Source organism: Seriola dumerili, unplaced genomic scaffold (genome assembly GCF_002260705.1).
Source record: "Seriola dumerili isolate Sdu_G_001 unplaced genomic scaffold, Sdu_1.0 BDQW01001323.1, whole genome shotgun sequence".
Classification (NCBI taxonomy): domain Eukaryota; kingdom Metazoa; phylum Chordata; class Actinopteri; order Carangiformes; family Carangidae; genus Seriola; species Seriola dumerili.
In genome coordinates, this window is record NW_019175578.1 from 250,497 (window position 1) to 276,426 (window position 25,930).

Genomic DNA, 25,930 nt, shown 5'->3' on the forward strand with positions numbered 1-25,930 from the left:
TAATGACTTCTAGACCTGTAATGCTGCGAGCTACTACCTGACAGAACAGGGTTTTTATATAAGATCTGAAACTGTCACATTACTCTGTATCTATAAATGACCATTTATTTTTCCCTCTCCAGAGATCAGTCTCTCACAATACATACAGTATCATTAGTTACATTTTTATTTTCTATTTACATCCACTTTGTTATATAAATATAATACATAATTTTCAGAAAAGCTGTCAAGTCGATGCATACAAGAGCTCAATCACAATACAGTGAGGTTAAACAGACTGGGGGGAGGGGAAGGGAGGGAGGGAGGGAGGGAGGGAGGGAGGGGTGATTGGATTGGCTGGAATTTAGAAAATCAACAGCGTGCACGTGAGGACACGGTGGTGTGTTGTCCTGACAGAGTGACGGTCACACAGAGACCGCTGGGTGGAGACGCTGCAGGCGTCGGGGCTGGGTGGTGAGATGAACGATGTTCAGGATGTAAACAGCTTGTTAGGATGTCACAGTAAGAGACATGTCAACACCACTGCTCAGTCCATTTGGGAGTTTGACGTCTGATTTCTCTAGAGTTCAGAGTATTTGCAGATACAGACCTAAAGAATGATGGCGTCGGTGAAATGAGCACTCGACGTGGACACACACACACACACACACACACACACACACACACCCTGCACACAACAGGTGCAGCAGTTTGTCTCTGACTTTGCTTCAGGGTTTTAGATCAGAGTCAACATCCTGTGTTTGAGATGCTGGTGACAGGTGGGTGGAGCGGGGCGGGTGGAGGCAGCAGAGGTATGGAGGCTGGATGGTAGGAGGGTAAACCTGTGAGACGACGGCTAACGTGCGAGTGAGACTCTTTGATGCTTGGCGGATGAAACTTGATATTTCTGAGGTCCATGAACTGTCTGACCACTTCACCTGTAACGTCAGCTCATCAGTCTCTGGAAACTGTAGCTGTTTGTTTTAAATAAACATTTTTTTTCTATTATACTAATTATTACAAAACCTCTGTCCAGTTTTATTCAAGAAGACCGAGCGTGGTCGTGCACAGAGTCGCTGGTGGACTCTGGTCATTGGTTTGTGTGTCCACGGCGTCCTGACCCTCCTCTCTACAGGCCGCGGCGCTCCTCTCAGGCATTGTTGATGATGATGAGAGCGGGACTCGCCGTCTGCTGACTCGTCTCACACATGGTCCCCTGCTTGGCCGGTTTGGCAAAGACCCGCGGCGTGTTCAGGTTGTAGACTCCTGCCTGGAGGAAACAGGCTCGCAGGGTCAGACACAGCACCTCCTCGGGCTTCAGCTGCAGCTTGTACTGGCTCTGACCCACCCAGGTGAACGAGTTGTGGACCTCCAGAGACTCTGGGCTGGAAAGGGCATTAGATGGAAGGAGAACACAGTCTATTTAATATGAAGCCACTATTTAATTGTGATTGTATCGTATAACGGTTGCTGATGCAGCTGCCTGTCGCAGTGGGACCTTACCTCGTTCAATAAACTGAGCTATTGTAAAATAAAATTGTATTCAACTGTCTGTCAAAAACAAGTCCTCACATCCTCTGTCAAACAGCAACACGCCTTCACTGTGAACACTTCACTGGATTCACAAAGACTCTTCCTTAACTGGAACTTTACAGCATCACATTTGAATTCAGTCTCTGAAATATATTAACTTTAATTAAAAGCAAAGAAAAGAAATAAACAGAATCACCTCTTTTTAGGGGGTACATTTTGTTTACACATTTATAAAAATAAACTGAAGGTGGAGTTTAAAGACGTGGGTGTTTACAGCAGCTGGGGTCAAATGAAAATGTGAGATCCAGTTGCATTATGGGAATTCCACCCATGCATGCAAGTCCCTGCAGGTCACAGAGGTGTGACACTAAATTCCTCCTCTCCATATTCACTAACTCCTGTCATGTCTCAGGAGGGACATCACATGACACATACAGTAAAACACATGATCTACCAAGAAACTCACCTTGTGCTTTTGTGCCGCAAGTCAATGATGACGTCCACGTGAGCCAACGAGCAGTTGGACAAAGTCAGAGTGACTGGAACCAGACAGAGACTAGAAACGGAGAGAAAGCAGAACGTGAGATCACTGTGACCTTTGACCTTTGTCCACCAAACTGTAATCAGTTCATCTTTGAGTCCAGGTGAATGTTTGTGCCAAATCTAAACAAATTTCCTCAAGGTGGTTTTCAGATGCCACATTGGAGAGGTGAGGTCAGCGTCAGTGTCACTGTCCGCCTCCTCTGAGACAGGCGTGTCAAACTCAACCAGAGCGGCCAAAGTTAAGAACTGGGTCCAAGTCGACGAACAAACCTCATCAAATGTATTGATCATGTTTCGCTTCTTAGTGTCGTCTTATGTTAAATTCTTTAACCACAGCCACATCATCTTTGCTGAGTTAGAGTCATTAACGATGCTGAGGGCAACTGTTCACCAACACTATTATGACCTCATGAAGCTGTCATCAAGGTAAATGGAGGCTGCTAATATATGAAATACATTAAAAATATTTTTTCAAACACTACATGATTCAACACGTGTTATTTCATTGTTGTGACGATTTAGGAAAGAGTCAAAATAAACGTATGGGCGGGTTCTGATGTACTTTTGACTAGTACTGACTGTGTGTGTGTGTGTGTGTGTGTGTGTGTGTGTGTGTGTGTGTGTGTGTGTGTGTGTGTGTCTCACCTATCCTGGACAAACGTGTGTGTGTAGGTCTCGGGGTAGTGCAGGTTGGTCTTGATGAGCTGGGACAGCTCTGCAGACGGCACGACGACAGGAAGAGGCAGCTCTGATTTAAACTTGAGCAGAACCATCTCCTGAGCTTCCTGGAACAAAAACACACACAAACACACTCCAAGTTACAGCGCTCAACACTCGCTCTGAACCTCGTCCAATCAGCTTTGAGTCCCTACTGAGAGATGAAGCAGCACATCAGCTTTAGAGTCTGAAGCTGCCTCTGTATGTGAGGATTTCACTGTACCGGCAGAATATCGAAAACATAAATGGTCAAATTTTGTCTCACTCGCCTGAAACGCAGTGAAACGAACGTGTGTCTCCACTCCTGACACTGTCAATAACACACTCTATAACATCAATATCTACACTGTTTTGTTTTTGTGAATGGATTCCTTACAATAGAAATAAAATGTTCCTCTGCTGCCACCCTCAGGACTGTCACAGTAACAGCAGTCACTCCTGTGTAACTAAATATAGGATAAAAATAATAAAAGAGACGACCCTTATAACGGATTTATGAATAGTTTATAACTAGTTTATTAATTAGCTTGTTAACAAATCAGTTAACAATTATAAGCTGTTATAACACATTAGATAAAAACGGCAACAGTGACCTGTCGCTTGCCAAATAGTGAGCCCACATTTCTCTGTACTGCTCAGCCTCGTCTCTCATTAGTTACTGAGCTTTCTTTGTTTTCTCCACCGTCCAGCGTTTGTACCTGCTGCTTCATCACATATTTGTATATTGCACAGACCGTAAGGATGGTGACCTCTGACCTCTGACTTATTTCTGAAGTCATTTCATGGTTTTATCTTGGTGCTGTGTCCAGTGTTGATCCCACGTCAGCTTTCAGCTTTTTATTTATTTATTCTTTTTTTAGAGGAAATACATGTGATGCTGAACGTTGGACAGGTAAGCAGGTTCACCGAGTTGCAGTGTGTGTGTGTGTGTGTGTATGTGTGCGCACGTGTGTGTGTGTGTGTGCGTGTGACTCCTGACCTCTTTGGGAGTCAGAGAAGTGGCCTCTTTGCCGATGGTCTGCAGCGCCACGTGGAGCTGGCCCTCCAGGATCAGCTGTTTGTTGTCCTCCACCACGTAAGCCTGTACAGACCCACAGATCACACACTGTCACCTGCAGCACTCACTGTCCATTCAGAGCTTCAGCGAAGTGTGTGAACAAAATATTCAAATGTAGATCATGTGACAAACAGTCAAACACAGGAGCCGTTTACACAGGACTAGTTACATCTGTGAATCACCACCTCTGATGGCTGATGACCCGAGTATAACGAGAATGACAGAGTAAAAATTTTAAATAAAAAATTAAATAAAAATTATTTCTGGCTTCAATGAGCCTGAAAAAGTGTCACGGGGTCGGTCGTCATCTGGCCGTGTTCACGCACCTTCCAGATGACGATGATGTTGAGGTCCAGCTCGTTACACTTCTTGACGATGTTGGTGATGTCGGAGGCTCTGTTCTCCGAGAGGACGCCGCCTTGACTCTTGCTGCTGGACGACGTCCTGGACGACGCCACATCCACTCGCTGAGACTCCGCGGTCCGGCAGCAGCGGAAGAAGAAATCTCCGCAGGGTGTGGAGGAACTGATGATCTGCAGCGAGACAGTAGAAGAAGAGACGAGGGGAGGGCAGAGAGCAGGAAAACACACAGGAAGAAGAAGCAGAGTCAGAGCTAAAAATCAGTTATTGCCGTTTTAAATGCTTTTCACAGCATCATGTGTTCATCTACAGAGACAGTAATGAGTTTACTGTAGCTCTGAGCACCAAAGGAACTATGAGAACAAATTAAACTGACAACAGCATTTCAACTTATCCTTTCTCTAATATCAACGTGTTAAATTTACCCGTTCATTTCCCAGATTCAGGTCTGCAAACGTGTATTTCTGCACGGCGCCCGAGGTAGCTACAAACAGACAGGACAGTCAAATCAGTGCTTGTTGAACCTGGCGAATCTACAGCAGACTGGTGGGGGTTGTGTTTTGTCTCTGTGTGAATTACCTTGGTGGGGTTTGCATCGTGTGGCCCTGAAGCACAGCTTGGCTCTTTCTCTGCTGGTGAGTTTACAGTCTGGAGACAGAGAGAAGCAGCGATCGATACAGAGAACGTCCAACAACTCCAACATGACACTTGGGTTTGTTCCACTCATTGATGAAGACTATGAGATGTGGTGTGAAAGTTCAGAGACCTCATTTAAATTCACTTAACCGTACATGTCTTATGAAACTTACTATGGTTGTTTTGCAGGGTTTCTGTGGAGGTTACTAAAGGACAGAGCGGTGGCCACTCCCAGACCCCACCTGTCTGAACTATAAGCCACAGCCACAACTGTAGTTCAGTTAAGTGTAGATCATTTCCACGTTAGTTTAGAGCTTTTTGTTTTGGGCTCTGTGTTTTAGAAATGAGTCAGAGACGGACGGGACACTGGGAAAATCTTCCTCGCTCCTGATGTTCACGATACGACACGAGAGGAAGGTGGAAAACAAGAGTCGTATAATAATAAATTTAAATTCAGCACCGACTGCAGCTCGTGTGTCACCTGGCTGTGTTTTGTTTTTATCTGCGGTCCAGATACAGTGATAAGCTTTTGTTAAAATGGAGACTGCAGCTGTGTTCACCACTCGTGCACTTACATATGAATGTATAAAAGAATAAAAAGGACATAGTGACTCACCTTTATCCCTGGATGGGTTGATGCACTTGTGGAGGCGCCAGTGTTGGCTGCTGCTGGACACCTGGACAATGTGGAATTCACGCACGCCGGACTCACTCTGCGAGGCGAGAGGAGGCGAGTTCAAACAAAGTCCAAACGATGACAAAGAAAAGTGTGTGGCGTCCTGCGTATCTCACCGTGTTGATGTTCTCCACGTCGATAAAGACCAGCGTCCCGCCGCTGCCTTTGTCGTCCAGGCTGTGATGTGGAGGGACGCTGCTGCGGGAGGCCGACGCCTGCACACTCAGAGAGCGACTGGCACAGATGAACACCGTGTGGCGTAACACCCGATGACTTCACATGAAGAGAGAGACAGTGAGAGATGATGGAGCTGGGTCGTCTACACATGATAAACAGACCTCGCCAACATTTTATCACTAATTACTTTGTAATAGAACTTCTGCATCAAATCTATGATGATAAAAAGACAAAAATATTTTTAAATCCAGACATTAGTCATAATCTGATTAGATACGTTTGCAGACAGCTTTTTTTTTTCCTGCTAAAATGTTTTGCAAAGGTCATTTTCAGCTTTTGCTTTTATTTTATAGTAGAAACAGGAAACATGGAGGAGAGAGCCACTGGAACTAAACTATAACATAAGAAACTATAATATTGTAACGGTACTTTCACAATAAGAGTCTGCTTTAATACTTCTCAAAAGCAAACAGACGCTGGTCCATTATTACTGATAGAGTCAGTTTCTCTCTGGAGTTTTCTTTCTACACTTTTCATGTGAAAAAAACAAGTGCGACAGTATAAATGTCTCCCGGGAGAGACTGTCTGAAAACATGTGCCGTGATTTAAACAATCTAAACAAGAACAATCACAGAAACTGAAGAGGTGTGATTACGCCCCCTGGTGTCATCGAGTGAGGATTAGAGATAAACTTGATGTCTCTCTCTCTCTCTCATTTGATCTCAGATTCTTTGCATGTTCTCTCTCTCTTCTTTGACTAGTTAATTTTGGTTATACCGTAACAGATGTTATATCATATACAGATGTTCTGCTCCACATTGATCGTATCTATAAATGCTATGAGCTTTTCCTTTGTGCAACAAGCAGCTCATGAAGTGGTTTGTGTCTTCAAATCTTACTGCGGATGCCTTAAAGTTAATTCCACTTATATTCTCACCTGATTTTGATTCCTTTCTCTGCGCTCTCGTAGTAGAACAGGAAGTTGATCTCATGGACTCCCTCCTGGTCCGGTCCTCTGAGCCAGAGAGGCAGCTGGGTGGACTCCCCCGGCTGCAGTGTGTTGCCCTCTATGGGGATCTCCATCACGCTGGACAGCTGACTGAAATCCTCAGCTGAGACCAGCATCTCGGTCGCCACCGAGCCCAGCTGGGGGGTGGTGGCCAAAGTTTTATAGGCCGAGCAGCTCTCAGCGGAGTTCGGGCTCAGCGGCGTGACGGGCGTTGTGGCCTGACTGCCGAAGGTGAAGAAATCAGGGTGTGTTGACGCCACGCGCAGGCCGCACAACGCAACGCTGCTGACGTTACAGAACTCAACGTAGGCCTTCCTGATCTCACCACACAGCAGAGCAGTGGGAAACTGCAGGAAGAAGACCTGACACACACACACACACACACACACACACACACACACACACACACACACACATACACACACACACACACACACACACACACAGAATATAAATGGTTATAAAACATGTTACAAGCTGTGAATGACTGAATTCTGCTTTTTAGGTAAAATGTGGTGACTGACACGTTTCCCATCAGACCCACATGTTCAGACTTGCACTTGTGCAGTTTGTATTTTATTTGTTCTTGTGTTTATTACGACTTATTATCATTATTTCCTCCTGCTTTCCTTCCTTGCTGCTCTGTCTTTTGTCGTGAAGCACAGTGCGGTCTGTAACACTTCTTCTTCGGGCCTTGTGGGCAGAGGCTTTGCTCCATCTCTGATGCACAGGAAGTGATTGGTTTTTGTGACATGGAGTTGTAGTTTCAGCAGCATTAACTTATTGTAAAGAGGGAAAAGTGTGAACCGGACAGGTGTATTTTGTAGGAAAATATCAGTAGATACTCAATATTAACTGAAATTAAAACTGATCAGTCTCAGTCTTTAGATTGGTCAGACTCTGTTAGCTCTGGGTGGGGTTAATATCTTTACAGTCAGTGAGTCAGTGGTACCTCCATCAGGGGCATGGATGGTGTTATGATGGGGTCCAGGCGTCGATCAGGACCGTGTCGGACCAACATCTTGTCCTCTTTGGTCTGGTTGAGTCGTGGGCCGCGGATATTCAGGTCCTGTTTTCCACGAACCACCATCACATTCCCGCTCTGCTGGCCTGAAGGCGGGAAGAAGATCCACAGTGTGTGTGAGCGCGGCAGCAAGAGACAAAACATCCAGAAACATCTGTCACTGGGTTTTTTTTTACTTTACGTCATGAATGGTTTTTCAAACACGAAAGAAGAGAAAATGTAAATTCAGCCACATTCAGGTTCTGAGCTTCAAGCACATTCAATAAAATAAAAAATAAATAAATAAATAAAATATAAAACAAAACAAAACTTTAATTTAATGAACTAAAACAAAACAAAACTTTAATTTAATGAACTAAAACATAACAAAACAAAAATTGAAATAATTAAAATTAAAATTAAATTAAATAAAAACAAAAGTGAAAAATATAATTAAAATTGAATTAATTTAAATAAAATAAAATAATTAAAATTAAAATTAAAATTAAAATTAAAATTAAAGTAAAAATACAATTAAAATTGAATTAATTAAAATAAAATTAAAATTCATTTAAAATTAAATGTGTCCAATCACTTCTGAGCCCTTAAACTTTGGGCTCTGTGTGTGATAAAGGCTGTATCTCCCACACAGTTGTTCCTATGTGGACCCACTCAGTTTAAAGCCGACACTTGGTCTCTGTGTTACCGTCAGTGCTGGGAGCCGTCTCTCCAGAGGACGCTTCAGCCAGGTTGTACACCACACCGACAATGTTCAGCTGTCCGGTTCTGTGTGGCAGCAGCCTGAGTCGAGCCTGAGATCAAAGGTCACAGTGACATCATGACTACATTTTTGTCTCTCATGAACCACAGAAGGATTTGAAATTTTAATTTTGGCAATTTTAATGTTTTTTATGCAGTTTCATAGCCAACATGTGCAGACGTCGAAGTGAAGACAGATTATATTTATATACTGATTTTAAATGTGACGCATCTCTGTGATTCTTCAGTGGTTTATAATAATTCATTTAGTTTTGGAGAGGCAATGATTTGGGGCTGGTGAAGGATGGGTAGAAGGAGTTTCTGTTGAAAAACAATAGCGACCTATTTATCTAAAAAACAAAAAAAAATCAGAAGTTCATTTTCATCTGTATGAACTGAACTTTGAACTAGTTCTTTTTAAATGTGAATTGGCACAACACTGGTTGAACTTATGTATCTACAATAACACTTGCACATGCTGCTTTTAAATATAAAAATCTATAATGTGTGTGTGTGAATTATCTGTGTGTCCATTTTAATCCCCATGAATTCATGTGTCTATCTATAAACTGTTAATGTCTATTTTTGTACACGTTTCTCTTGAAGAAGATTTCCCGATGTCAACGAGACGACCTGTTTAAATAAAGGATTTAATAATAATAAAATTATGTTTCCAAAATAAGTTCAAGGCAGAAGTGAAACCTGATTACTGACCTGCTTCATGTAACTACAGATGATCATTAAGCTCGTTTGAACTCGTTTGAAGAGTCGGCACAGTGACGCCGCAGTGTGTGATTTACGATGCGTGCAGATGTTCAGGTGACACAACAGGTGCACTGCACAGTCGACCCTCACAGAGTCGTGAGAGCGTCTTACCGTTTTGGTCTCCTCCGGACCCATGTGAAAATCGAGGATGGTCTCCGTGGTGACAATGTCGTCTTTCTGAGTCATCTGCAAGAGGAAAGAGGTGTTGAAGAGATCATGGAAATCTTAGTTTTGGGTTTTTATTGCATCCATCCTTGGAACTGAATAATAAAAACATCATAATAATCTAAAAAGAAATGTGCTCGGGTTGCCCACCCCTCGAGCCAGGGTCTCCTCATTGGTGATGGCCTCTCCTTCCAGCTCTTCAGTCGTCTTCTCCGTTGATGGAGACGCAGCATCGGCGGTGAACCTCCAGAGGAGGGAGAGGTTGGACAGAGCCAGAGAAACCTTCAGAGGGTTCCTGAATGTCACCTCCACTATGATTGGCTCTGCAGGGACAGAGAGAGGTGCTGTATTCTGGGCAGCGACAGGATGGACGTCTGACTAATCTAATGGTCTAATGGTCAAGATGCAGACCACATAACCTCTCTCTCCCCCACACTTCCTGTTCGGATCTCTACTGCTGCTCTGTGTGATTCCTGATTTGCTCTTACCCTCCACCACAGCCAGTGGGTGGCGCAGGTTGTCCGTCTGGCTGTTCAGGCAGCTCTGGGTGGGCTGGAAGTTCACTGGGACAGTCCCTCGGTTGGCGGCGGCCACGAGCTGCTCCTCCAGGTGGCACCACATCGTCGCCAAATCCTGGTCATACTCCTGATCCAGAGACACATGAGTGGCTGCCTGTTTCTCCCCTGCACATATCAGATAATTAGAATCAAACACTGGTGGTTAGTCGTTGTAGAGTAAACCTTTGCTCTACAGTAACACATCACGGTTCATAAATAAGTATATTATATAATGTGTCGGTCAGACATCACCTGTAACACATACTACATGTTATTTTGAAAAACAGACTATATCACAGGATTTGAGTTCAACACGTTAAATTTTATACTTTTATTTATCAAATATGTTTTATTGAGCCAAGGAAAGTTGAGCATGCAGTAAACTGTCGTACCAGAGCTAATAACCAGATAATGTACATTCACAGGTTTAAAACAGGTGATATAAAAGGTATAAGGATTTGAACGTTATTCAAGATAAACCATTGAAAAAGAAAAAGGCATAAAAAAAAAACTAAATAAATAAATAAGTGAAAGAAATTATTAAATATTTACACAAAATAAATGTGTGAGTGCTAAATAATAAATAAAGGAGAAAAGATTAATCTGAATCTAAGAGTGGAAACATAACTCAGATAAAGGAGCCCGACCTTTTATCTTCCCTCTCAGATTTTAGATTTTTTTTAAATTCACACCGACAATAACAAGCAAAGGTTCTGGATTTAACGGAGTGATAATAAAGTCTGAGATACTTTTGAAGATATGTGAACAAAAAGGTGAAACTTTGGGGCGAAGTACGAAGCTACGAGAAACATTCAACTGTGAGGAACGTCGCTCATCACACATGGGTATATAGATATATATATATAGATTTAGTTCCTCAGGAAATAATGTTTGGATGGTGTTGACATCTATGAGTTTGTAGAGTTTGGCACAGATTATATATCATAATAATCCAGATCTGGTGGATCAGGCCTGACGAGGACCGGTCACCCTCCTGTGTTGGGATGGAGTGGAGCTTGAATCAGAAATGATTCATCGGCGTGTTACCTTCTGCCAGGCGGCGCTCGTGTCCGAAGTAAACCCTCGTGGCCGAGCTGTGGATGCAGGGCAGAGGCAGCTGGGGGAGGCTGACTTCATTTCCCCCCATCACACTCTGAAAGACACACACACACACACGTCATTCTTATTTCTACACTCACTCACTCACTGGACGACCTTCCTGTGGGAGTGTCTCCTCATCGTCTACCCGAGAGCTGCTGCTGGTTTGTTTGATTCCCATGTCAGTGATGTTACTGTGAAAGATCTGATGTATTCTGGGATTCATGTAACAGGAATGCTGACATTCCCTGACGTCTCAAATCTACTTCCTGTTTCCTTTTTACTTTTCTATAAGAGCCAGACAGACGTGTGCAGGACTGATGTGGCGTTGAAGCTGGTTTGACACTAATTATTTTACTGTGTTCTTATTCTGAGCTGATGCACGTAGATGTGAAGGTTTGAGAACGGAGCCTTGGGGAACTCCACGCCATTGTTATTCACTCAGGTGTGTGATTACCGAGCGCCTATCCTGTAATGACAGGTAATGATGACACGGTTACAAACTGGAGTTACCTTATAAACATAGAGATACTCTCTGAGAAAGGCGCCCTGCTGCGTGGCCGTCTGTCTGCTGTCATTGGTCAGGATCTGTCTGAAGGCTACGACGGCGCTCTCTGGTTGGCGGAGTGTGAAGGACTGACGGCCGATGGTGAAGTTGATGTGGTCTTCCGCCAAAGACCAGCCCCTCTCCTTGTACACCTGCATGGCCTGGCAGTAGCAGCGCAGTGCATGTCTCCTCTACGCGAAGCGACGAGCAGAGAGGGAGAAAGAAGAGGGTGTGAAGTTCACAACGCAACCAACAGCAGGAAACACAGAGGAAGAGGAGCACAAGGAACATGTTATTATTATTCATAATGGATCACTGAACCCACCCAAATGTAGGTGTTTGGTGCCTCCATGGCTCCACACCTCAGCCTTACAGCCAGTTTGTCCCAGTGGCCAAAAAAAAAATTATGAATTTCTAATTCACAAAGGTTTTTTATTTTTGTTTGACTTTCCCAGAGTCTGGAACAAAGAAGTTTGTATTTTCATGATGTCATACTCGTATATAAAGTCTATTAGCTTAGCGGGGTCAGCGGGCCGAACCTTAATGTGCAGGTGAGTATGGTAAGAAAGAAGAAAGTGGGGTAATAATCAAAGAGGATATTTGTGAGTTTTCTCTGCGGCAGAGTTTCTTGCCGGGAGCAGGCGGCGGTGATCGTCGCTTGTCGAGAGCTTCGGTCATCGGTTATAATGTATATACACACTCTGAGCAGCGCCACGTCTTCAGGGCAGATCGGAGGCTACAGTGAGTCGCTGTCGGAAAGTGACAAGTCAAGCCGGAGCTAGCTGGTTAGCGTGCTAACTTCAGTAGAAGAAAAGACGGAGAGTTAACATTGGCGTTTGTTTCCACCTCTGGAGACAGATGTTGGTGAGGAAATGAATGAACTTTGATGTTGAACTCACAACGTTTCTTCTAGGCTGGTGAGTAAACAGCTGTTAATGCTAACGTTAGCTATGTAGCAATAGCAAAACTTACATATAGCTCCTTTAAGATGGAAGAATTGAACGTACGCAAATTCTGATCTGTGTTTCAGACACAGACACATGATCTGCCTCTCTGTGCACACACAAACAAACCAGTGCGGTGAGAGTTCGCTACAGATTAAAGACGAACTTTGGCTGAAACAAAGAAAAAAAACAAACAAACCTGGTTACGAGAATTATTAGGTGTTCCCTTCACAGACAGACACATCACCTGACTCACAGGTGTAAACTCATTTAGAGCTCCAGACAGTCCGACCTCACAGATCAGTGACGGATGAAAATCTCACCTGTCCCGCTTTGCTGAAACGATGACCAGCCAGGATCATGTGGAAGGCGAACTTGCGCACCATGGGGTTACGCATGTTAATGAAGCAGTGGGCGGCCTGTTCCAACAGCAGAGCACTGCGCAGGTCCGAGTCCTGGACGAGAAAGGTCAAACGAAGGTCAAATCAAGAAAAGAATCAGAAGAAGCAGAATCATTTCACACAGTATGATGTGAATGTGTTTCCTGTTTTCATGAAAGTGCGGTGGGTTTCCTCACCTCGCTGGTCATCTTGATGAGCAGCGTCGCAGCCTCGGAGTATTTTCCCTGACTCTTGAGAATCTCAGCGCTGAGTAAAGCACATCGCTCGGCCAGCACCATGTTCCTGCAGAGACGGAGATTACGCACGATACAATAACCATTCAGATTCTGTCGCACGTTTTAAATCACGGTGAAGCTTCGTGAGAATTTCAGAGAGAAAACTTCATGAGAAAACTGGACTCAGGTGAGGGTCAGGGTCAAAATCATGAAAATAGAGACATTAAGCATCTGAAACTTCTGTCTGGGAACAAAAAGCGCATCAGAGTTTTATAGCTGTAGGAGTCTTTTCCAAAAAAAACTGAAAACAAAACTTACTTGCAGACGTCTCTGTACGTCTGTATTGCCGTGTCCATGTAGTGTGCTGGATACGGTCTGGCAGCTCCAGCCTGCAGAAAGGCCGACACTGCAGCCATTTCCTGCAGAAGAGGACGGGGAGGGACGGACGGACAGAAGACGTGGACAGATCACAAAGGAAAGGTTGAGAGGATAAAACGTCATGATTATGATTCAGCTTTAAAATGAATGACATCATAAGGGCGGATAGAAAGGTGTAGGTGTGGGGGGGGGGGTGTCGTCTCACCAGTGCTCCTGCAGCGTACAGCATGGCCTGGTCTGACAGGAAGTCTTTCTTGGCGGTGTGGTAGCAGCTGTAGGCCAGCTCGTAGTGCTGAACCAGGAAGCACAGGTCCGCCATCTTCCTGATCTGCAGCTCGGGGGCTTCTGGGGGATATCTGACATCAGAGACAAGAAATGTCAAACCAACAATGTGCAGCGTTTACAGAGCAACACGACGACATGTGAAAAAGGTGACTACGTCCTGAACGCACTGCGGCATGCATGGTGTAAATACATATGAGGTGTGATGAGGATGTAGCGGCGGGGAGCTTACAGGAGGCCACACGTGCTCTTTGGTTCACTGATGCTCTTCTCTGGACCTTTCCCTCCGCCAAACCACTTCTTGGTGGCGGTGAACAGAGACCGGCTCAGACCTTTCCTGGAGACCAGCTGTGGACAGAGAGGCAGATCGTGTGTCTCAGGGCTGCCAGGATGTGCGACAGTTTATGGGGTAAAACTATTTAAAGTGCGACGTGAACTTGCTGCGTCGCTGCTCCCAAACCACAACAAAAGGCTAAATCACTTATTTCTTTTTAAGATACGACACTGACAAACAGACAAAGACACAAAAGCAAATAAAACATTCAAGTGTAAAAATGTAATCTGCATATTTACTGAAATTAAACACAGCTGCCAATTTTTTAGGTAAAACTAACGCAGCCTAATAACACAGGCCTGCGATAAATCCTCCGTCGTGAAGGTTATAATGTTCAGTTTTTATAGAGGTGTTGATTCAACTACTGGATCATTTTAATGGCTGCGGTTTATGTTGCTGTGGAGCTGCACTGAGTTGTACTGACAGCTCATCCACCTCATTCATATTAACGAGGGTAGGCGACATAACAGAAACTGTTCTGCTCTCTGTTTGAGTGCATGTCTGTTACAGTCAGCTGCAGTTGGACCAAAAGATTTATTGTTATTGTTCTGAGTCTCAATCTGAATCAATCTGGTAATAACTGAACAGACTTCAGGAGAAGTTTTAATTGAAAACATCTCTGAAGTTTGGAGAGCAGACAATCAAAAGTTTAAACGTTGAGTGGCACCTGGTCGTTGAGCTGCCGGATGTTCTTCTCTATGTGAGGCAGGAGGCCCCTGAAGGTGAACTCTTGGATGAACTGTCTGATGTGGTCATGGTCATTCAGGGTCAAACACGCCCCGTGGCTCCCTGCTCCTCCCGCCGTACTCTCTGGATCTCTGGCACCTTTCTTCAGGTCAGTGTTCACGGCGCCGAGGGCGTGCAGGCTCCCCGAGCCGCTCTCCGCGTCCAGCTGGAGAGGATGGCTCTCCAGGCTGTTGGAAACTCCGTCTGGTAGGAAACAGGGTGGAAACACAACACAGAGAGCTTTAGTCTTCACCTGATTTATCTGAGCTTTCATTTGTCACAGAAACCAAACAGCTCTGCACAGGATTTGACTCAAAACGTGACACATTACTCAGTGTTGTTAGGGGGTTTCCTGTGGAGGCATCCCATGATCATAGTCACTAAATCAGGGGTCTCCAACCTTTTTACTCTGAGAGCTACAAAACACTCAAACTGATCTCCAAACCAAATCAGATGAATAAGATCATTCAACAAATCATCAAATATCAACATCCAACACTCACATTATTTACCAAAAACATCTGAAACTCACATCAGACAGAAATCAGAGTCATGATTCAGTGAGAGCCGAACACACAGACATGAAAACACCACTGTAAACAAACCTCCACTGATCTGATCAGACACCAGAGAAGAAGAAGCTCCTCAGTCAGTGATCAGTGATAGTGGTCAGTTCATCAATGGTTCACAACAAACAGGAAGTTAAACATAGATCATTCACTAAATTTTATTTTCCAAAATATTAACTCACTGTATCCATGGCAACATATTTTTCTGTCACTGCATGCGACCTACAGCTGATCTGATGTAAACAAACCTGACAGTGTAACTTTGTACAGACTATATTCTCAGGACGTTTGGGTGAGCTGCTGGTAGACAAGTGATAAGACATCTGTCCGCCTCTCAACCTGACAGCCAATCAGGTCAAATCAAACACAGCAGCACAAGAAGAGCGGTTGGTATTTTGGAGGAAAATGAATCTTGGACTCAGTGCAGAGAATAGACGTTGTTAGGACAGTTTTATTTATTGTTGTCGTTATCAAGGCTGTGGCCGGTGAACTGCTTGTTGTGGTGGGTTTCGCTGGTGGTCTTGTGTCGCATCTAGAGGCAGCGATGATCGTTTACAGAACCTGCTGAACTCACTGACCTTTCTCCGTTGACTGAGGGAGATCCACTTCAGCTGCACCGACACTGTTCTCAGCGGCGGCGCTGTTCACAGCCGGATCGTCGAGCGTATCCTGCAGCAGACGTCACAATGTTAACACAAGGCACATCTTCTGATGGTGCACACAACAGAATGAAGCTCCGGCTGATTCATGTGTCCCTGTCCTCACTACTGTGACTGAGACGAAAGCACAGACGTTGTATGTGGAACTTTATTTAAACAAGTGTAAAGTGCAGCAGCTTCAGAGAGTATTCAGACTAGGGATGGACGGATAATCAGTGGTAATATTAAACATTTTCCGATTCTTGTAACGTTATGTTTTTTTAACTGATAAAATAAAATAAAATCTCTCTCTCTGTCTATGATAAAACTGTGTCAAAGCTCAGGGTATAAAACCATTTCTCAATAATAATAATAATAATAATAATGGACTGAGTCACAATCAGTCAAAATGACGGAGAGGTCCTGGGAGGAAACCTGATCCGGAGAGCAGGAAACCTGACACTGGGTTCACTCATCAGCACAACAATGATCCGAAGCACACGGCCAAGACACAGCTGGAGTCAAACCCTGGAGCCGCAGCCCAGGACTAAATGCCCAAATCCAGCTGTGCAAACCTTGTGGAGACTCACCCATGAGGGTCTGAAGACAGGCTTCAGTTACTGGTTTTTAAAACATTTCTGTCTGGACTCTGAAGCCACTGAATGTTTTTGACACAGCCTGCGTAGGAAACTGCTTTTACTTGGCAGCGTATTATTATAAATGGACGAACTTGAAATTTCTGATTAAATAAAATATCAAAATAAATATGTATGTAATAGACTGCACACCGACGTCCTGGCTCTCCATTGGCCTTTAACTAACTCTATTGTTGCTGCAGCTAAACATGCTGGACCATGTGGAGGAAGCTACGGCGCTTACCTGGTTCTGCAGATTAGTCCTGTGCAGGTACTGACTCCAGGGGTCCGGGATCTGCTCGTCTTCTTCAGCTGAGGAGGTACGAGAGTTCATCTTCAACAGATAGCAGCCCTGAGGACCGTACCTCTGCTTCATGTCCTCGTACACCACATCTGCCCTGGAAGAGGAAGACCAACAGTTGATCAAACACCGACAGCTTCCTCCACCACAACACTAGTTGTGTTTAAAGAGAAACTACTACTAGTCGAGTCGTCATAGTTCTTTAACACAGAAATCATAACACACGACATATTTCAGCATCTGCAGATGTCTCCAGATGTGCCCAGTGAAGCGTCTTGTCAGTACCTCTGTTCATCCCCCTCGCTCATGTCGTGCAGTAAGACGTAGTACTTGAGCGTGTTGGGGATAAACCACTTGGGGTTGGTGTAGTCTCCGCTGTGCTGGATCCTGTGCTGCTCCTGGGAAAGCTTGAGGAACTGCTCCACGGGCACCGCCTCAGTGGAGGACACCACCAGCAGGCCTGCACCAGCCAGGAGGTCAAGGACACAACTGTGACCCGTGTGGATCCATCAGAGGAGCGCAGGTACACTGAGCCAGGAGGGTCAGAGGGAGCAGAGGACGACTACTACTGATGGTAGTTATTATTAGTGTTACGTGCAGAATCTACAGGAAATGCATCACATCTTGCAACGAGTGTTGTCTGTCGTGGGACCATCGTGTCGCACAAACACCACGCACAGCAAAACTGTATTGAACAAATTTAAAATAATATCCAACTGATAATCGATGTTTCTGACAAATACTACAATTACAACTGTAAATATTTTGATTAAAATAAATTCCACATCTGTATTTGTGGCCGACATAGTCTACATTAATTAAACAAACAGATTTGTTACTTTGCGCTTTTCCCATTCACGTTACGACAGCAGCACTGTCCTGCAGGTCGGAGACGTCTCCACGATGCAGGTGGAACTCATGTTTTCATAAACAGACTGTAAACATGCAACGGACATTTGCCACGAGGTAACGGTCACATTATTCTGCCACAGCAGAGAAGCATAAAGTCGGTGGAAAGTTAAATACTGAAAGACAAAACTGTTGCGTTTGTCTCGTTTGCCAAGAGACCGTCGCTGTTGTGAGAGAGTTCAATGTGCAGAGACATTACGAGACGAACCACGATTCAGACCAGTCCTGTCCTACTGTCCTGCAGTGAACAGGTGGAGGAAGTGAAACACCTTGAAGCCAGCCTGTCACTTTTCACACGGCATGGCCAACAGGTATTTTCACATTATCAAATCTATATATATATATATATATATACACGAAACTATATATTTTCTCAGTTTTCCATAGTGAGGGCAGGACTCAGGTGGGAAAAGGTGATGTCACATATTTCTGTGCACTAACCAGGACTGAGCAGCGTTTGACATTTGGGATTCTCTGATTATTATGATTAGATGTTGAAGGTTCTGCTGTTTGTGTTTCTGTTGGAAGGATACAGGCGAGGTAGTGGTTGAGGAACTCGTGGTCGGAGGCGGGCATCGTTTGCAGGAAGTTCTCCCTGTAGGTTTCGAACCAGGGCGTGGTTGCTAGAAACAAAGCCAAAATGAGATAATCAGCCATTGTTTAATACTGTATGGTTTTGTCCTGTCTGCCTGATCACTGTTACTGTATCTGTATCTGAATGACACGTGCCTGTTACTGCTGCGACTGTAGCTGTGTCACGTTTTCATCAACATTACACAGCAGCCTCTGTGTTGCTTTCAGCCCATTCATCTTGTGTCAGAAGGATCAGAAGAGGGATTAACCAGCATGCATTGCTCTCTGGGCACAGCGTCAGTCTTGATACTAACACAGGATGGTGCCATGGCAACTCCTTTTCAAATCCTTCAGACTTCCTTTCCTGTCCTCTCTATTCTCTATCTAATAATAATATTTGATGATAATAATTTGAAGAGTAACGGAGGAGGTTTTGTTAGTAAAAAGACAGATATCTCATATTGAGTAATGGCTTCATAAATATTAAACGTATGTGATGCCAATACTGCACCTGCTTCATGTTGGACACAGTGAGCCGGTACAGCATCCTCTACGCCACAAATGTCACAAATGTATATTATATATTATTGTGGAGATGCGGCCGGTGCACGTGTGCCGAGCTCCGCAATAATATATAACAGCTTAAGCCTAAAAACTTCTCTTTAGACCTGTCGATAAACAAAGTGCAAATTCAATGACTGAGTCGCATCGATGAGGTTTCTCCAACCGCACCAGAACAGCTGTCATTACACACAACCAGCGCCTCGTTATATTCTAATCATTTATCATATGTAGAGTACCTTTAAACCGGCATCGTCATAATTACTAAACATCAGAAAAATGATGAAATTCAGCACTCGTAAACAATTATTTGAGATTAAGCTTGTAAATATGCCTCTAACTGAACTTTTCTAGATTGTTGAGTTGACAGAAAAACTAATACAGTTGGTAAACAACTTAAAAGCTTTTATTCTATAAGATAAGATATATCACCTTATGTTCGGTTTAGAAAACCGAGTGTACGCCTGCTCTGAAGTATGTGTGGGAAATCTGTTTTTATTTTAACATTTGGCCACAGGTCACAAACAACCTGTTATTTCATATTTCCGGCAATCTCTATATATACAAAACAAAGCACCCACTACCTTACAACAAAAAAGGAGGGACGCCCACAAGACATGGCAGCTACTGGAAACTAGAGGGAGAGGAGTGGGGGCGGGTGTGGAGCTGAGAGGACTAGGACTATCCACACACGAGCCACGAGGTGAGCTGATACCTGTGCAGTGCTGGGAGGTGCTGACTTCCAACAGTGTTTCTCTCCAGGCACTGTACCATGGGAGGCTAGCTTTAAGAGAGTGATCTGACAGGTGGAAGCAGAGAGCCAAGGTCATGTTAGTAACATCCAATTTCCTGCAAGGTCTCCTCATTCAACATGAGGATGTAAAGATCAAGAGAAAAATCAGGGAGGAGAAGAAGGAGAGGTTGTTGTGTAAAACGCTGAGAAAAACGCTGATTGTGTCGTTTGAATTTAAAGCAGAGAAAAGACGGAAAAGTGTCAGTGAGTCTCAACAAAATAATAGTCAGTTAATTAAAAGTTCAAATTTCACTTCTGTTCTATTTTACACACGTTTTGCTTTTCTGCTCTGTGGATCACAGCAGATCACATTTCCCACTATTTTATTTCAAATGTAATGTGCTGGAAACACAAAGCCAGAAGAACAAAAGATGAGTAACTGTGTTATATAATTAATTCTGGTCTGGAGGTGACGGAGTGAAACATATTCTGCCTTTGCTCAGACGTCTTACGTCGCAGCAGGAAGTCGTCAACTCCTCTGGGAGTTCTCTCAGCCGGCGAGGTTGATGGAGTGAGGATGGTCTGTATTTATAACTCCAGCAAACGAGTCTCACGGTAACGACTTAAAATGAGTCAGTCTGTATTTTTGAACAGTCTGACTAACATCAGACTGATCTGTGAATAAAATGAAGACTGGACCAACACTACAGACCAGTCTGAAACATCTTATAGACCTGCTTCCTCTCTGCACGGTGAGATCTCACAAACATTGAAAGCTGGGTATTATCTCTGATATCGGTTGATTCACCTGCTGCTAAGCTTATTCATGGTGCACTCTTGACTGTAGCTGCACGTCTTCTGCTAAAAGCTCAGCTCGTCTCGTAGCTGCTGCAGCTGACAGAGGGATTTGCTTGATTTTTTTCCAGCACTTTCTCTTTTTGTTCACAGTCTAACAATGTTTCAGCAGCTGCTTTCATTCACTCCTACACACATCCCTGTTCTGGAAACAGATTTTTGTTTCTCTAAAAATCCATTGTATCCTCAGTTAATACTCATTTCCAGACTGTGGAGCTGTGGAGGACTGGGAGAGGGGACTCTGTGGACTGGTCATACTGGACTTCATACTGGCCTCGCTGCGTTTGTTGTACAGAGAATAAAGATGTATTTGCGTTAATCTTTAAAACACTGTTGTAACTAAAGGATAAACAGACTAAAGGAGCCACACAGCTCTGCTGGGCTGGCCACTCTGCGCTTGTTGAAAAATGTCACCGATTATTATTTCAATCTGAAATTATTTGCAATCTGGATAGAAGTCTCTCTGGGTCCAGATCCAGACCAGAACCAGTCAGTCAGTCAGTTTCTCACTCGATCAACAGAAACTGAAAATTATTGAAGTGAATTTTTCCAGCAATAAAATTCAAAATGTGTGTGAATGTACAGATCTCATGAGGAAACAGAAGGGCTTTTTCTAAGAGGTTGGTAAAGCAAAAGAAGTGATTATTAGTATATTAGAGAAATTATTAGTAGCATGTAAAGAAACGGGGTGAAAACAGCATTTGATTTGATTCCTTCTCTGACTCATTGTCTTACTGTTAATTTGAGCTGGACTGTTCTACAGTAAGAACCATTTTTAAACGGTTCACCCAGATTACTGCATTAACTCAGTGACTGGAGAGAAACTGATGAGAAGAAGAATTGATATTTCAGCGCAGTGTTTGATAGAACTGATCAGAAGTTGTGATTGAATACGATGAACTGTTTCGGCGTCGAACCATCGGCAGCTGCACTGATCAAACGTTTTCTTATTAACAGGAAACGTACAATAAATGTGAATGTATGTTATTCTGAAGTGTGGTGTGCATCAAGGAATTTGTTTAGGATTGCTTTTATTATTAATTATTTAGCAGCCGACGGAAATGAGTCGCACGCCCTGATGATGTAATAGAGACAGTTTGTGCCAAAGGACTTTCTGCCAGCTGATCAATGTTATAACTTCATCACTCAGTCAGTCAGTCATGGACATTTGTGTTTGTAGAGCTAACTCCTACTGAATACTTGCTTACTGAACAATTATAATTACTAACAACAGTAACGATAATAATCACAATAACAATAATTACTCCAGGGAAGTTTAGTGTTGTAGTTGATGTTTGTTTTTCAACTATATATCTTTAATAACTAAATGTTTGTTTGTGTTTTGGTAGAAAGATTAACATGATCTGATTTTCTAAACCCTTAAATACAGAATCGACCCTTAAAAATCCAGGATCAGTCCGGCTCCGGCCCTTACCACTGAAGTTGAGGTCGTAGTCTCCCGCTGTGATCACACTGGTCACAGCGCCCTCCTGTGGCTGACAGGATAACACCACTTCATTGAGCAGCCGGCGCTGGGCGGGACTCAGCGCAGCAGACGTCGCGTTTGGGCTCGTCACCACATTGTTGACACAGATACGCAGGTTTTTCACGACCTGCACCTGGTTGTTGGGGTCCCGGATGTGACCTTGAAGAGACAAGAACAGTCAGGACAGGACACTATCCTGTTGTCCAAGGTCAAAAAATAAACTTAAACACTTAAAAAGTGAATTGTTTAAGTTATTTGTCAAGTAAAATCTCAACGTCTATCTCCAGCTGTCCAATGTGATGATTTGCTGCTTTTCTCTAAATATTTCAGAAGTCATATTATGCTGTGAGAAAGTGTGAAATTTTATAGATTTAAGTTATTTAACTAAAAAAAGGAAAAAGCATCAACAGATGAGATATAATCAGAATAACCTTTAGTTAAGGTTACAACATTTCTCTATTCATTGTATCATTAAAAGAGCCGTACATAACAGCTTCACAGCACTACGCATCTGTAGAGAATAAATATCCATACAATGGCATTTTCATGTTCATTTTCAGCATGTATAACTACTTACTCAGTACTTACTTATAATATTCTTTCTGGTAAAGCTCTCAGAACATTTGATACAACATATTTTTCACAGCCTGTGAAATATGATTCATTGCAGGGCTGAAAATGTGGCTATTATTTCCATGTGACTTCACTTCAAGCTTTTTTATTCTGTAGCCCCTTTACAGACACACATCACCTCACCTGAATCTGAGAGCAATCTCATGTCTGAATGAGCACCATGGTCACTTTCACATAAAAGTCACAGTGGCAATCTTACTAGGTCGCTAGTAAGCAACTTGCAACACGAGTCTGAGATGAATGCTGCTATTGAATAACTTAAAGGCTGCAGCAGCACAAAGGATCAACCACTGGTTTTTATCCCTCAAAGGTTTTTCTATGTCACTTGTTCTGGTCATGTCTGTAATCTCACACATCTTGGTAAGATGCTGGTACATTTATAAGTCAATCTCCCTTTCTTATGAACATGTACCATTTTATTAATTATTCCTCCATTAAATCTAATGAGGTTTATTTTATTAACTTATTAACGGGCCATCATTTTTAGTCTTTGAAACTGATATTGGTGCATTAAAGGGAACAAGAAAGAGAAGAAGAAAAGCTTGTAGTATGTTCAATGAATTACTTTATTAAAGGCTTTTGTTTAATAATCTTGTCCTTATGTCATTTTTATTTATGATAGTTCAACACAGTTTAAAAAATGTCCATTTCCTGCTCTAACAAGACATAATGTGCAGCAGCGAGAGGTTCAGTGTTGCCTGCTTCAGTCAGACCAGACAGGTTTAGATTAGCCTCAAAAATTCTCCAATTACACTCAGCATTTGTTTAACAAAATAGTGATTTTTACCCCATAATAAATAATTGTTGAACGGAGTGCTTGCCCCCACTTGCTGCAGTTGTATAATATGCAGGCAGCTGGTTTGGAAAACAAGTGGCATCTATTTTTTTTATCCCAAATTGAGCACTAGGCCACACTACTGCTGAAATCCTGATCCTGAACAGTCGAATCCAGTTCACCGTCCTGATTGTTGAATGACAGAATAAAAACTGACACTGACGGGACACTGGCAGGAGGGAGCAGCTGACTCAGGGTAAAGTGAAAGTGAAACAATATGCTTCATTCACAAAATGTTAGATAAAGCTGATAAATTATGAAATCAAGAAGTGATTGTATTGATGCTACGTGTGTGTTATTACAGCAAATAAGCAAAAATCTACCAGCTCTTCATGTCTGTTGGATCTCGACAGAAAAGCAGAAACTAGGACTTGACCTGGAGATGATAAATACAGGAAAACAGTAGTAATATCCACTGACTAACAAGTAAGCAGTAACTGTCTGACTCTGGTACATGAACGAATCTGACGAGCCCTGAAGCTCCTACTCCACGAGTACAGGAAGTGTCGAGGAGGAGAGCTGGTTATTAGCAGCAGCCAAGAGTCAAGTCGAGTAAATGGGTTTATATTGTTTTGTCGTACTTCATGGGTTTCAGCAGCAACTGCATTCACTGCCATAGATGCACCATCAGGAAAGGCAAACGCTTGTGGACCCCAAGGGGAAATGGAGCCCCTGATGGCCCCTCATATTGGCACATTTTGCAATTACAACTATAAAAGCACCTTAAGCCTCCCATATAGACATTACTGTTTATAGACATTTTACCTATTTTACCTTTTTAGTCTGGCTTTTAATTGAATTTTATTTATTAATTTATTATGTCAAGCTGTTTTACTGGTTTGTCTTTTTATTCTATGATTATTTTCAGGATTAGTTTCCCTTTTAATTGCTCACTTTTATTTCTGGTCATCTCTTCTATTTATACTTTTATTTCTGGTTTTACTCACTTCCAAACATTCCCACTCATTTTAATATATCTCCTGTTTTAGAATTATTATTTTATCTTTATCACTCCATCATTTCATTATCTTTGCTTTCCAGACTTCAGTGTTTCCTCAGTGCAAATTTATGAGATTCATGATAGCATTTCCTCAGTTCCTGTCATCATTGTTTTATTTTGATTGGTTTTATTTATTACTTGGTAATTTATTTTTCTGTGTGCGTGTGTGTAGGGTTTTTGTATTCTGTAAAGCACTTTGTGTTGCATTGTTTTTATTAAAAGTGCTATGCAAATAAAGTCTGAATGATCGATTGACTGATGCTGTAGCCTGTACTCATGTCTTGCATGTGATGCATTCAGGGGACATCTGTAAATCCTCCAATAGTCTGCATGTGTGGAGGTGGGTCCGGGGTCGCCACTGTTTACTCCTGTCACCACCTGCACACTTACTCTGCTGTGAAAAGGCGTCATTTTAACTCCAACCCTAACCTTAATCCAAAACAAACCCTAACCAATCATCACTCTTCAGGCCTAACCCTCATCTTTAAGGGGGGGGGGGTCCTGGAGGCAGTATGTACCAGACTAAACTGTATTCATAACGAACTCACAACAATACTAATAGAAAAGACCGGTGTGTTCATTGTGGGGCCTGCACCGGTACAGACTGTCTTTAAAATGTCTTTAATGCACCTTAATGTCACTGTCCCTGCTTTAGTCCACTTTCCAGTCGAGGCGCAGTAACGTCTGTAACGTTACACTCCGTGTGTTGACTGCAACTAAAGCGCATTAGCCAATTAGCTTCCTTACTGTTTCAGCTATTTGTTGTTCGGTCTGATAATCCAGCATCAACTTAAATGTTAGCCGGCTGCTTGAAAGTTTTCGCCTGAGAGCAGCTCTCAGTGCTGAATGGTCAAGTGTCACTCGGCCCTTCGTGTCTCCTCCTGCTGCTTAGTCACAGTCCAGCCTGCTAGCCGTCTGCTAGCGCGGAGCTAATGTCAACTGACACATCCCAGGCTAACCATGCTAGCTAGTTAGCTCACTACAGCTCAGTTTGTGACAGCTCTGAGACTGACAGTCAATGGACACGGTGGGAACCGAGCAGCCGTCCTTACCTTCGGACGTTAGCCTGCAGAAAGGCCTCAGCAGCTCGGCGAAATTCAGATTGTTCTTGCGGGTCATTCTCTCCGCTTCTTCGCTACATAAGACGGCCACCATCGGGACGAACGAGTCCTGGACGAACTCCTGGACAGACTGAACACATTGGGCCATGGCGGACCGGCTAACAGTCAACACCAGCTAACACACAGAACTGAGTCAATTGTCCTATAATTTAAGAAAGCCCAGACTATTTCATTGCTGAAGACAAGCCCTCCTCTATTTGCAGACAACAGCCATGTTGAA

At 43.3% G+C, this 25,930-nt stretch overlaps 1 protein-coding gene across 1 annotated transcript; it reads right to left on the reverse strand.

Annotated features, from left to right (window-relative positions):
- Positions 1-322: 322 nt before the first annotated feature.
- trappc8 (trafficking protein particle complex 8) lies at positions 323-25,930 on the reverse strand. Its single transcript, XM_022767967.1, has 29 exons — positions 25,642-25,930; positions 22,071-22,280; positions 18,447-18,536; positions 17,290-17,464; positions 16,948-17,101; positions 16,009-16,099; positions 14,803-15,065; positions 14,034-14,149; positions 13,725-13,875; positions 13,460-13,560; positions 13,103-13,208; positions 12,849-12,980; positions 11,548-11,772; positions 10,984-11,089; positions 9,868-10,062; positions 9,530-9,702; positions 9,326-9,400; positions 8,397-8,502; positions 7,640-7,797; positions 6,616-7,049; positions 5,618-5,774; positions 5,442-5,538; positions 4,769-4,837; positions 4,615-4,673; positions 4,156-4,362; positions 3,752-3,853; positions 2,701-2,840; positions 1,979-2,068; positions 323-1,364 (listed from the first exon to the last, which is right to left on the reverse strand). Exons 1-29 carry the CDS (start codon positions 25,796-25,798, stop codon positions 1,130-1,132), a joined length of 4,374 nt encoding a protein of 1,457 aa, XP_022623688.1. The 5' UTR covers positions 25,799-25,930; the 3' UTR covers positions 323-1,129.